At 37.5% G+C, this 14,000-nt stretch overlaps 1 protein-coding gene across 1 annotated transcript in view; it reads right to left on the bottom strand.

Annotated features, from left to right (window-relative positions):
* SLC2A13 (solute carrier family 2 member 13) overlaps positions 1–14,000 on the bottom strand; it is a 526,695-nt gene that overhangs the window by 111,706 nt on the left and 400,989 nt on the right. The window contains exon 7 of the mRNA XM_061416450.1: positions 6,409–6,534. Coding sequence (XP_061272434.1) covers positions 6,409–6,534 — 126 coding nt within the window. The remainder of the gene's footprint in view (positions 1–6,408; positions 6,535–14,000) is intronic.

Genomic DNA, 14,000 nt, shown 5'->3' with positions numbered 1-14,000 from the left:
TATGCATATCAGGAGTACATGATTTTTATTTTTTATAACTTTCTGAGTGTTTTCATGAGTACCATGTAAACATTTAACATTGTTTATTAAAACCATATCATTCCCATTTTCCTTTAGAGGTTTCCTTTCTTGGAAATAAGTAAGAATGTAGACAATATCACTAAAATAAAATGATGGGAACATTGTATCCTCTCATTTGGAACTTTCAAACCCTTACATAATTTCTGGTGATGGCAGCTTTTTCCATTTTTTAAAAAATAATTATTGACTGAATTGTCTGGTAAGGCACTGAGGGATTTAAAATAGTGCAGGATATGAACACTGGAATTTATCATCTAAGAGAAAAGATACATCCAAACTCAAATCACTATCATATAACACAATATAATTATCATATGTTAGACAGTTAAGTGCTAGAGGAAAACAGGGGATATAATAAGCATTGTTCTCAGGGGCTAATCAAAGAGACTGCAAAGAAAAAAGGTGATATCTGATCTGGGCAAAAAATAATCCGTAGAAGTCAGAGGCAGAGATTCAAAAGAGAGAGGAGGATAAATCCTAGGCAGAACACACAGAATGAGGAAAGGCAAAGAGATGGGAAATCATAATGGATATTAGGGTGATAGCAGGGGGTTTTGACTGGCTAGAATTCTATATGGAAGAGAGGTGGGTGGCTGGGAAAACAGGCTGGGTGTTGTATCAGAGTGCAGCTTTGAGAAAAATATCTGCTGAATGGATACAGTAAACCAGGAATCAGCACAAGTTAGAACAATGAATTGCCAAATAAGGATCTAGCTAGCTATTTTGATGTATCTAATTACAGAGCGAACATGTTATATTATAGGAAACAAACACTGAATCAGCACATTAAGAAAGTACCCCTAATTAGCAATACTTTTAAAGAATCAGGATGTTTGAAGTTCCAGAATAGATTATTTATATTTTTGTGTATAGAAAGCCAGGAGAAAAGGAGGTGGATGAATAGACATAGACAAATAAATAGAAAGTATTCTAATGTACTTATCTGTTGGTGGTGGTTTAGGTGGTTTAGGTGGTTTAGTCGCTAAGTCGTGTCCGATTCTTGCGATCCCATGGACTGTAACCTGTCAGGCTCCTCTGTCCATGAGATTCTCCAGGCAAGAATACTGGAGTGGGTTGTCATTTCCTTCTCCAATGCATTAAAGTGAAAAGGGAAACTGAAGTCGCTCAGTCATGTCTGACTCTGAGCAACCCCATGGACTGCAGCCTACCAGGCTCCTCCGTCCATGGGATTTTCCAGGCAAGAGTACTGGAGTGGGTTGCCATTCCCCTCTCCTACAGACACATACATACACAAATACATATATGTGGTGTAAATTATAAGTGTGCAACTTTCAGTATAATTGAAAAAATTATACTATATCCTGTTTTTTTTTTCTTTTAAACATTATTTTAAAGTCTCTTAAATTTTTTTGGTAACATAAGGTTCTTTTTGTGTTCATTCTTCTGTCTGTCACACGTGGTAGCTTTTTTTCATAAATTGATATAGTTTAAAATTTTTTACTGCTATCTCATATTTGCTTTCGATGGAAGTCTCATATGTCCTGGGTTCTGATAACTGCATGTTTGCTAAGATAGCTTTATGGATGTCTCCAGTTTGGGACCCACATTTTGATTTTTTACTATTCATGTTTCTCAACTGATGGCTCCCCTTCACAAGGGCAGTATGAAATTAGAAGCCAAATTTCCCTATGGTAAAGGCTTCTGGTTTGCTTTCTCATGTGTGACACTGTTTCAACTCAGGGTCCCAAGTGGGTCACGGAGAGTTTTGCCCAGCACAGTCCAACAAATTTTCTTGTCTCTGTTTCAGAGCCTAGGTGGCCCATCATAGTTCTAGAGGTAAGACTTGGAGTTTTGCCTTCTTAGCACCTAAAACACTAGCCTCTCACCTTTTAGACTGCCTTCTGTTCCGATATTCTTGTATGCTGTTGGGTTTCCACATGGGCTTTTGCTGCTCTCACTCTCACTGGTAGCATTTGGGCATTTCTCTCAAGTTCAGCTGTGAATTAAACCTATATTTGCCTCTGTGTGGGATGCATGTGGGAGATGCAGAGGATGATGGGCAGGAGGAAAGATTTTCTATTAGTTCAGTGTACTGAATTTTCTAGGAGTATGTTAAATGATTTTAACATGGGTTTTCCTTTTTAAAAGTTTTTAATTATAAAATACACAATACACAAAATTTACTATCTTAATTAACCATTTAAATTTTTAATCATTTTAAACTGCATAGTTCAGCAGTAAGTATATTCACCTTATTGTGTAAGCAATCTCCAAACCTCATTCCATTTTCCAAAACTGAAACCCCATAACCATTAAACAACAACTCCCTATTTCCTTCTTCCCTCTGCTTGTGGCAACTACTATTCTTCATTCTTCCTCTATAAACCTGAGTACTCTAGGTACCTCATGTTAATGGAATCATACGATATTTGCTCATTTCACTCATCATCTTGTATTCAAGGCTCATTCATGTTGTAGTAGCCAGAATTTCTTTTCTTTAAATATGTATAATTGTATGTATATACAGTTTGCTTATCCATTTGTCTGTCAAGTAGCATTTGAGTCGCTTCCAACTTCTGGCTATTGTGAACAATGCTGCTGTTTTTTATGTTATTCAAATAAAACTTCAAGACCTTATTTTCAATGCTTTTGGATGCATACCCAAAATGGAATTATTAGATGACATAATTCTATCTTAAAATTATGTAAAAACCGCCACACTGTTTTCCGTAGTGGCTGCACCATGTTATATTCCTATCTACAGTGCATACAGTTTCCAATTTTTCCACATCTTCCTCAACAATTATTGTTTTATTTTTCTTTGTTATTTTTTTTTTATCCTAAGGCATCTGAGATAATACTTCATTGTAGTTTTGACTTGCATTTCCCTAATAATTAGTGCTGCTGAACAGTTTTTCATGAGCTTTGTCATTTGTATATCTTTTTTGGAGAACAGGGATAAACAAAAAACTTTTTGATTAAAATATAACAGGCTTTCCCGGTGGCTCAGTGGTAAAGAATCCATCTGCAATGAGGAGATGCAGGAGATGTGGGTTCAATCCCTGAGTTGGGAAGATCCCCTAGAGGAGGGCCTGGCAACTCATGCCAGTATTCTTTCTTAGAGAATCTCATGCAAAGAGGAACCTGTCAGGCTACATACAGTTCATAGGGTGGCAAAGACTTGGACAAGACTGAAGCAACTGAGCACATACACTCACATGGAAAAGCATACTGATTGACAAAGTTTCATTTCAAATTAATTGTAGTTAATTATAAGGACAAATGCTTTTCATTATGTTGAGATAAAAATCAGCATACTCTTTATCACAAATGGTATTACCCTTTTATCTGGTGTTTTTCAGGAAACAGCTACAGCTAGAGATTCTTTGCAGCTGAAGATGGAGAAGCTCTATACAGTCAGCAAAAACAAGACCTGGAGCTGACTGTGGCTCAGATGATGAGCTCCTTATTGCAAAATTCAGGCTTAAACTGAAGAAAGTAGGGAAAACCATTAGGCAATTCAGGTATGACCTAAATCAAATCCCTTATGATTATACAGCGGAGATGATGAATAGATTCCAGGGATTAGATCTGGTAGACAGAATGCCTACCAGAAAAACTATGAAAAAACAGAACAACTATGGATGGAGGTTTGTAACATTGTACAGAAGGCAGTGACCAAAACCATCCCCAAGAAAAAAATATGCAAGAAGCCTTCTTATGTGAATAATGCAAAGAAACAGAGGAAAACAACAGAATGGGAAAGAAAAGAGATCCCTTCAAGAAAATTGAAGATAACAAGGGAATATTTCTTGCAAGGATGGGTACAATAAAGGACAGAAAAGGCAAGGATCTAACAGCAGCAGAAAGGATTAAGAAGAGGTGGCAAGAATACACAAAAGAACTATTCAAAAAAGGTCTTAATGACTCGGATAACCATGATGGTTTGGTTACTCACTTAGCCAGACAACCTGGAGTGTGAAATCAAATGGGCCTTATAAGGATTACCACAACAAAGCTAGTGGAGGTGATGGGATTCCAACTGAGCTATTTCAAATCCTAAAAGATGTTGCTATTAAAGTGCTGCACTCAGTATGCCAGCAAATTTGGAAAACTCAGCAGTGGCCATAGGACTGGAAAAAGCGTTTTCATTCCATCCCCAAAGAAGGGTAATGCCAAAGAATGTTCAAATTACTGTAAAGTTGTGCTCATTTCACATGCTAGCAAGGTAATGCTCAAAATCCTTCAAGCTAGTCTTGAAGTATGTGAAGTCTTGAAGTACGTGAACTGAGAATTCCAATACTTTGGCCACCTGATGTGAAGAGCTGACTCACTGGAAAAGACCCTGATGCTGGGAAAGATTGAAGACAACAGGAGAAGGGGGAAGCAGAGGATAAGATGGTTTGATGGCATCATTGACACAATGGACATGAGTCTGAGCAAACTCTGGTGTGCTGCAGTCCATGGGATCGCAAAGCATCAGACATGACTTGGCAACTCCAACAACAGAGATCCGTGATTATGTCATCGCATTGCCTCAATACTTGTTCCCAAAACATCTATAAATAGTGTATCTTGAATAGGAATCCAAGGTAAAGGTAGATTTTCCCCTGAAAATTCCATTCTAGGTAATTGCATAAAACCTATCAACAAAATAAACAAAATTATAATGAATGCTATTTTATCTACAACTGGAGAATCTGTTGTAGGAATTTTTCGTGATAAACACATCCTGCATTTTTTGTTTTCTTTGTAGGATAGATTGAGGTAACCCAGCATGGTGACCAAGCTAAGAGGAAGATTGCTACTCAGCACAGAGAAGAGTGAGAAAATCTGTTTTCTTTCTAAGGTGGGAGGTAAAGATTTTTAGGTTATTATTCTATTAATAATATTCCACAAGCATAAAAGTTTCCTGTATATTTTGTTTAGTTCTTTGTATTTTTCCTACTTGGTTATTATCTATTTTCACTTTTCTCTAGTAGTGGGTGTAGCCCAGGAATAATGGTACAAAAATATAAATAAAATCTAAAATACGTGTAAATAAAAGAGATAATACACATTTCTATTAAAAAGTTGTAAAGTTTGTTAGTTGCAAAAAGAATAAAACTCTTATTTTGAGACCACCGACCTATAGACCTTCTCGTGAGAAAGAGATAAACATAATTTTAGTGTCCCCATAAGTTTTTAAATGAATTCTATGAAGTACAGGAAACTACAAACAGTTTGAAACTGTTCATAATTCAAACTGTTCATAATTCTTGACTAGAAACTTTTAGGCTTCTTCTATTGAAAAAAATCAAAAGGATTAAAACTATAAAGTATTACATTCAGAAATAATTAATCAATTAACTTCCTAATAAATCTTGACTAATGAAAGGCATACACTAGATGTTTTTAAAAGAAGCTCTTTCAAGTTTTCATTTTAAGTAATAATTGTATTTCTTTTACATATTTCTTTTTAATCAGTGTATTTAAAATATGATCTGGATTTTCACTCAATATCATATAATTTACTACTATTACTTTGGAATAATTCCATAATAAAATGATTAATGAGAACAGCATAATTATTAATAATGATACATTATGCTTTCTGGCTCCTAGGAGATATAAGCACTTTATTACAGATTTCATTGCCTTCCCCAGTATTAGGAGGCAGACAGCATGAGAGCATGGTAATCTTTTTTTGAGAATTTAAAATGCAAAAGCCATGTCAAATAATATTTACATGTTTCTGTATCCATGAATATGAATGTTAGCTCATAAATATGGGATATTTGTTCTACACAAATGTCTCATTTATGTGCCTACTCTAAACAAATGGGATCTGTCATAAAGAGAAAGATTCACAGTTCCTCATACATGTCCATAATTACCAGCTTTATCCTTATTTTGTTTAATTTCTCTGACTTCCAGAAACGTACAATATGAATTAAAGAATTTAAAATGATAGTAATTCACTGTGACTTCACAATTTTATGTCTTTCACTTACGTTTTAGAGTTTGGAAATTATTGGTATAATTAAAAAATACCCAGTGGGAGAAACTACCTTGGCAATATTTAGCGATACTTGCCTCAAGGTCCAGACTCCTGTAACTTATTAGAACAGAGTTGGGTCTGGAATTTGGATTTCCTGAAGTCTAGGCTTGAGTTTATTTGCTAAGTTTGTGAAGCATACAGTTGGAATATTTCTACCCACTCTCATCAGAATATGTTGCAAAGTATTGTAAAGAACAAAGATTCTTTAAAAGAAGACCAATTTAAAAGAAGTAGAGTGTGTAAGTGCAGTCATTCTGTAAGTTTAAAAATAAGTCTCAAGCTGAAATTTTATTGTATATTCTTATGGTATGTAGTGAGCAACATACCTGCCCCAGGCTGCCTCATTTGTGGACGCTTTATTAACTGGAACACAGGAAGAGTCGATGACGGTTGATTTATTCATCTGATAACAGAAACCGCAGTCTGGATCCAACATACATTCATTACAGTAACTGTAAAATGAAACGAGTTGTAGTCATGTTAACAGAGACAACTGATGCTCAGCACACACTGTATTCTATGCGCTCCCCTGCATTTTCCACTCTACTCTGCAGTAAGCTTGGGGCCATGTGACTCTGTTTGGCTCTGGCAAACAACTTGTGATAAGGCAGGTGAGAACTGGCTGATTTCTTCCATCTCCCCCTACTCTGGATGCAGCAACTTTGGAAACCACTTTGAAATGTAGGTGGACTGGATGTGCAATATTGTATGTAGAAGAACTCCAGTCTGCCAGCAGCAAATATACTTTTGCTTTCCTAAGCCACTGAGATTTGTTACCAGAGTACGGACTGGTCCATTTTGAACCAGCTGCTGCTGCTGCTGCTAAGTCACTTCAGTCGTGTCCGACTCTGTGCGACCCCATAGATGGCAGCCCACCAGGCTCCCCCGTCCCTGGGATTCTCCAGGCAAGAACACTGGAGTGGGTTGCCATTTCCTTCTCCAATGCATGAAAGTGAAAAGAGAAAGTGAAGTCGCTCAGTCGTGTCCGACTCTTAGTGACCCCATGGACTGCAGCCCACCAGACTCCTCCATCCATCTTTTCCAGGCAAGAGTACTGGAGTGGGGTGCCATTGCCTTCTCCGTTTGAACCAGCTACCTGGTTCCAAACTGTACCAAAGCATTTGCTTCTCTTAAATGTTTCCATCATGTACCATATCTTTTAAAAAATGGAATTTTTTCCTAAAATAGATCATGAAATAGAAAATTCAAAGAATGAAAAAAAATTACATCTAGAGCAAAAAGTTAAAAAATAAAAATGCCACCACCTTAAGAATGGTCAGAGTTAACATCCTGGGGGATACTTGTACTTTTAATAAATATATATTGAAAATCAACTATGTTGTATGCTTAATTAAAAGAAGTTCTAACTTTTAAAAACTGCATAAATTTTTCTGAAAAAGAGAAAAGAAAAAAGGTTGGTATAGGCGAAAAGGCTAACTTTTCCCATCCATTGGTTGGATTACAGAGCCATTACCAACTAATTATCACTCACCTAACAGCAATATCCTAACTTCAGGAAAATTTTAAAGAGGCAAAACCCTTTAGAGGGCAGGATTTTCCAACATAAGCCAACAGTGTGCTTGTAGAATAAGTCTCCTCACTGTCATACTATTTGCCAGACAAACCTGGAACACTTTATACACAGTAGGCACCTATAAGGTATGGAGACCCTAAGATGAATAAATTAAAGTTCCTGCTCTGCTCCTTGGTAGATAAAAGGCAAGGATTAGAAATAGCTATACCTTCTAATAATGATGATATGATAGAAAAAAGAAATACTCTAAAGGCAGAGACCTGATTATTTGCCTGTAAGAATGGGGGATAATTTCAGAGATGATATTTGAGCTGGATCATAAGAGAAATTTACCAGGGAAAGAAGTAGAGAGAAGAGTATTTCAGGGAACAACTTATTACATAATTAAAGACAAGTCAGTACAGATTTATTAAATATCTACTTTGAACAAGTAATTACACAGTGGGATGTGGGAGAGAAATAGGGTAAGAACTAATGCAAGCTATCTGAAAAAGACATGAATCATCAAAATCAAAATACTTCTTTGATGCATTTAGCTAAATGGAAAAGACTGGCATTGTTTAAAACTTAGACCACTGCCATTCTGTCTGTAAATCTTTACAAATAGTCTATTTTTAATGAGACTTTCAGTTCAGTTCAGTTCAGTCGCTCAGGTGTCCGACTCTTTGCAACCCCATGAATCACAGCATGCCAGGCCTCCCTGTCCATCACCAACTCCTGGAGTTCACTCAAACTCATGTCCATCGAGTCAGTGATGCCATCCAGCCATCTCATCCTCTGTTGTCCCCTTTCCCTCCTGCCCCCAATCCCTCCCATCATCAGGGTCTTTTCCAATGAGTCAACTCTTCTCATGAGGTGGCCAAAGTACTGGAGTTTCAGCTTCAGCATCAGTCCTTCCAATGAACACCCAGGACTGATCTCCTTTAGGATGGACTGGTTGGATCTCCTCCAGTCCAAGGGACTTTCAAGAGTCTTCTCCATGTTCAAAAGCATCAATTCTTCGGTGCTCAGCTTTCTTCACAGTCCAACTCGCACATCCACACATGACCACTGGAAAAACCATAGCCTTGACTGGACGGACCTTTGTTGGCAAAGTAATATCTCTGCTTTTTAATATGCTATCTAGGTTGGTCATAACTTTCCTTCCAAGGAGTAAGCGTCTTTTAATTTCATGGCTGCAATCACCATCTGCAGTGATTTTGGAGCCCCCCAGAAAATAAAGTCTGACACTGTTTCAGTTGTATACTAAAAGCAAAAAAAAAAAAAAAAAAAAAGAGGTGTTTCAAAGCCTACCAAAAGATCAATATACTTTAGAAAGGTGATACAGTATTGTAAACCTAAAATTGTCCACACCTATGATAAACAGAATAAAATAGAAATCATGAGAGGTACTCTGAGCTTCTGGCTTTAAGAACTAGACTAGGCTAATTTGGAAGGGAAGATCATTCCTACTAGTATTTTGTTCATTTATTCTGCCCATATGAAGTAGAATTAAAACCCCTGATGGTTTCAGTGGCTTTAAATGATAATTATTTGGGAAATGTCAATTCACCCATTTGTAGAGAAATAACTATTTAAATTTTTTTTGAAAAATACTTATTTCCCATAAAAGTCCCCAAACCAGTTTCCTATTGCATGTGCATGTCAGACATACAAGGCATTATCCATAATGCTTCACCTCCTCCATCACCTTTTCAAACATCAACTCTGACCACAACCTCCAATTATTCTATCTTCCTTACTAGCAGATCATCTGCTCTGCCATGATCATTTATTTAACAAACACAATATATTACAGTTACTCTGTGCCAGGCACTATTCTAGGAGCTGGGACTTGTTAGTGAATAAAAATGATGTTGACTTGTATACTAGACCTTGTGACAACCTCCAGTTAATTGATTTGCTCCCTATTCATTAGCTCTTTCCTTTTTTTCTCTTTTTGATTTTTTAAAAAACTTTATTGGTGTATAGTTCATTTATAATTTGTGTGGGTTTCTGGTGTACAGCAAAATGACTCAGTTATACATACACATATATTCTATAGGCCATTACAGAGTATTGAATAGAGTTTGTTGTGCTGTAAGTAGGCCTTTATTAATTATCTATTTTATATACAGTAGTATGCATATGTCAACCCGAATCTCCCAATTTATCCCTTTTCCCCTTATGAGAGGGGTGATTTTTATTTTATTAAAAATTTTTTTTCACATGTACACCATTTTTTTAAATAGTAAAATATGTTCATCAGTTTCCACAATCAATCGCTAGACTAAAAATAAAAGATAATTATAATTGAAAGCCATATGGGAACATGATTAACCTAACAATATAAAATAATTACATACAGTTTGGGGGGTCAAGCAGAGTGATATGGTGAGTGGAAATACATACACACATGTTTTCATCTGCCCAGGGAGTCTATGTCTTTGGTTGGTACATTTAATCCATTTAAATTTCAGGAAATTATCAATAGTTATGATCTTATTACCATTTTCCTAATTGTTTTGAGTTTATTTTCTGTTGGTATTTTCCTTCTCTTGTGTTTCCTGCCTAGAGAAATTCCTTTAGCATTTGTTGTAAAGCTGGTTTGGTGGTGCTGAATTCTCTTAACTTTTGCTTGTTTGGAAAGCTTTTGATTGCTCCATCAAATCTGAATAAGAGTCTTGCTGGGTAGAGTATTCTTGATTGTAGGTTCCTCCCTTTCATTACTTTAAATATTTTGTGCCAATTCCCTTCTGGCTTATACAGTTTTTGTTGAGAAATCAGCTGGTAGCCTGATGAAAATTACCTTTTATGTTATTTGTCATTTTTCCCTTGTTACTTTTAATATTTTATCCTTGTCTTTAATTTTTGTCTTTGATTACTTTGTGTCCTTTATCTATATTCTGTTCTGTGGCAGTGATTTCCACCATTCTGACCTCCAGGTCATTTATCTGTACTTCTGCCTCAGTTACTCTGCTATCGATTCCATCTCATGTATTATTCACTTCTCTTTGTTTGTTCTTTAGTTCTTGTAGGTCTTTGGTAAACATTTCTTGCACCTTCTCCATTGTTTCCCAAGATCCCGGATCATCTTCACTATCATTATTCTGAATTCTTTATCTAGAAGGTTGCCTATCTCCATTTCATTTAGCTGTTTTTCTAGGGTTTTATCTTATCCCTTCATCTGGGACATAATTTTCTGCTTTTTTCATCCTGATTTACTTTCTGTAATGTCTTTTTTGTTCCAGCTGCTGTGGGACTGTGGTTCTTCTTGCTTCTTCTGTCTGTTCTCTGGTGGAGGAGGCTGAGAGGCTTGTGTAAGCTTCCTGATGGGATGGACTGGCAAAGGGAAAAACTAGGTCTTGCTCTAGCAAGTGGGGCATTACTCAGTAAAACTTTAATCCAATAATATGTTGATGGCTGGTGTTGCATTCCCTTCTGGTACTTGTTTGGCTTGAGGGGACCCAGTTCTGGAGTCTATGGGTTCTATGGTAGGGTTAACAGTGAACTCCAAGAGGGTTTACACCAAGGGAGACATTCCTGGTCTGTTGCTGCCAGTGGCCCTGTCCTTGTGGTGAGGCCTTGCCAATCCATGCCTCCGCAGGAGACCCTCCAACACTTGCAGGTAGTTTTGGTTCAGTCACCTGTGGGATCACTGCTCCTTTCCTCTGGGTCTTGGTGCACACAAGATTTTGTTTGTACCCTCCAAGACAGGAGTCTGTTTCCCCCAGTTCTGTGGAAGTCCTATAGTCAAATCCCACTGGTCTTCAAGGTCAGATTTGCTGGGGACTCCCAGTCCCATTGTTAGATCCCTAGGCTGGGAACCCTGATGTGGGGTTCAGAACTTCTAAGAGTGGGAGAACTTCTTTGGTGTTATTGTTCTCCAGTTTGGGGGTTACCCACACTGCAGATATGAGATTTGATTTTATCGTGATTGTGCCCTTCCTACCATCCTGCTGTGGCTTCTTCTTTGTCTTTGGATATGAGGTATCTTTTTTTGGTGGGTTCCAGAGTCTTCCTGTCAATGGTTATTCAATAGCTAGTTGCAATTTTGGTACTCTCACAGGAGGAGATAAATCTACATCTTTCTACTCCACCATCTTGAACTGGAAGCAAGCTTTTTTTCCTTTAGTTCTGTCATTAACTAGCTTATTGCCCATGACTCATCATTTCAATATCCTAAAATTCCCTGCCTATTTATCTTCTTATCTCACCCATCTAACTATTATATGAATGTCAACATTTGCCTTTTCTGTGCCTTTACACACATACCCAATGCAACTGAAGGAATTACACAGCAGGGCAGATCAGTAGTTCCTCTATACCATACTACTACCAGCCTCAACAGGATCCTCAATAGCCTAAAATTCTTAATAGTTTTCCCTAGTCAACTCCATTGGAGGACTGTTTCAACCATTTGGCACAAAAACTATTCCTCAGATCTCCAAAGCTTCATTTCTCTTTACTCTCTGCAAAGGAACTCACCTCAAGTTTAATAGAGAAAACAGATGAAAGTGGCAAAAATGAGAAATTTATAACTTTATAGCAAACCATTCTATTAATACTTTCCTATTTGTAAAGAACCCGTCTGCCAATGCAGGAGGAGCAAGAGACTCAGGTTTGATTGCTGGGTCAGAAGATCCCCTGGAGGAGAGCATGGCAACCCACCCCAGTATTCCTGTCTAGAGAACCCCCAGGACAGAAGAGCCTGGTGGGTTATAGTCCATAGGGTTGTCTGTCCAAAGAGTCAGACACAACTGAAGCAACTTAGAAGGCACGCACACACTCCAGTTACAAGGAGAAGCCGTTCTTCTCAGCTAAGGTCATCTGGACTTTCATCCATTCAATCTCCTCAGGGCATCTCAGACCTGATTATTGTCCCTTCTTTCTTTAACGATAGAGCATTAGATTTTTGATTTTGATATCTTTCTCCTTTTAAATGTAGGCATTTATAGCTATAAATTTCTCCCTAAGCACTGCTTTAGCTGCATCCCATATTTGGTGGAGTATATCTTCATTTTCACCCATCTCAAATTATTTAGTAATTTTCCTTGTAATTTCTTCTTTGATCCACTGGCAATTGAAGAGTGTGTTATTTAATTTTCACATGCTTGTGAATTTCCTAGATTTCTTTATTTGTGATTTCTAATTTCACCCAATTGTGATCAGAGAACATATTCTGTATGATTTTAATCCTTTTAAAATTTACCTAGGCTCATTTTGCAGCCTAGCATATGACCTATCTTAGAGAATGCTTCTTGTACACTTATGAAGAATGTGTTATTCTGTTCTTGGGTGAAGTATTCGCTCAGTGTTTGTTAGATTTAGATGGTTTATAGTTAATATACTAATCTTATAACATCATAACCTGTTGGTTTCTAACCACTTAACTTCGCCCACATCCTGGAAATAGTAATCTGGAACAGGAATCAGTAAACTATGGCCCTTGAGACAAATATAAATCAGCCCATTTTAAAAATAAAGTTTTACTGAAACATAGCAATGCCCATTTGTTTACTTATCTATGAATGCCCAGAACTTAAAGGGCAGAGCTGAGAAGTATAACAGAATCTATATGGCCTGCAAAGCCACAGATATTTACTACCCTTTACAGGAAGTTTGCTGATCCCTGACCTAAACCACACATATAGATTTTTCATTCCTTTCCTCAAGATTTCTTTCTTATTTCTAGAATAACTGTTCTTTTCCCCAGAGATCTCCCACACTCCTTTCTTCCTGACACTTCACTGACTTCACAGGTTTGAGTCCCTCTCTGTCAGACTTTCATGTTAAACCACGTTAACCACCAGACCCTGAACGTTTTTGTATTTAGATTCTATTGCCTATAAACTTTTATGTCTGGTTCTTTCTAACCATCTTTGTTCTTACTTTCTATATCTAAATTGCTCTGCACTGGTGGAGAATTAACATAACCAGGAATACTGGTAACACTATACATGCACAGTGTACAGCTGAAGCTGGATCTTCACTGCTGCAGGGAAACGTCTATGCTATGCTATGCTAAGTCACTTCAGTCGTGTCCGACTCTGTGCGACCCCATAGATGGCAGCCCACCAGGCTCCCCCGTCCCTGGGATTCTCCAGGCAGAACACTGGAGTGGGTTGTCATTTCCTTCTCCAACGCATGAAAGGGAAAAGAGAAAGTGAAGTCGCTCAGTCGTGTCCGACTTTTAGCGACCCCATGGACTGCAGCCTACCAGGCTCCTCCATCCATGGGATTTTCCAGGCAAGAGTAATGGAGTGGGGTGCCACCTGCTCTCAATCTCACAACTGATATCCCAAATGCCCACAACTTTCCTCCAATCCTAATCCTTATTCCCTCTTACAAATCTTTTAGATTTAGGTCTTTCTTGCTTCCCAGTAAAAACTGAAGGGATTAGGA

Source organism: Bos javanicus, chromosome 5, assembly GCF_032452875.1.
Source record: "Bos javanicus breed banteng chromosome 5, ARS-OSU_banteng_1.0, whole genome shotgun sequence".
In the NCBI taxonomy this organism is placed as follows: Eukaryota; Metazoa; Chordata; class Mammalia; order Artiodactyla; family Bovidae; genus Bos; species Bos javanicus.
The sequence above is the reverse complement of the archived record's forward strand: the minus strand, read 5'-3'. Positions and strand labels throughout refer to the sequence as shown.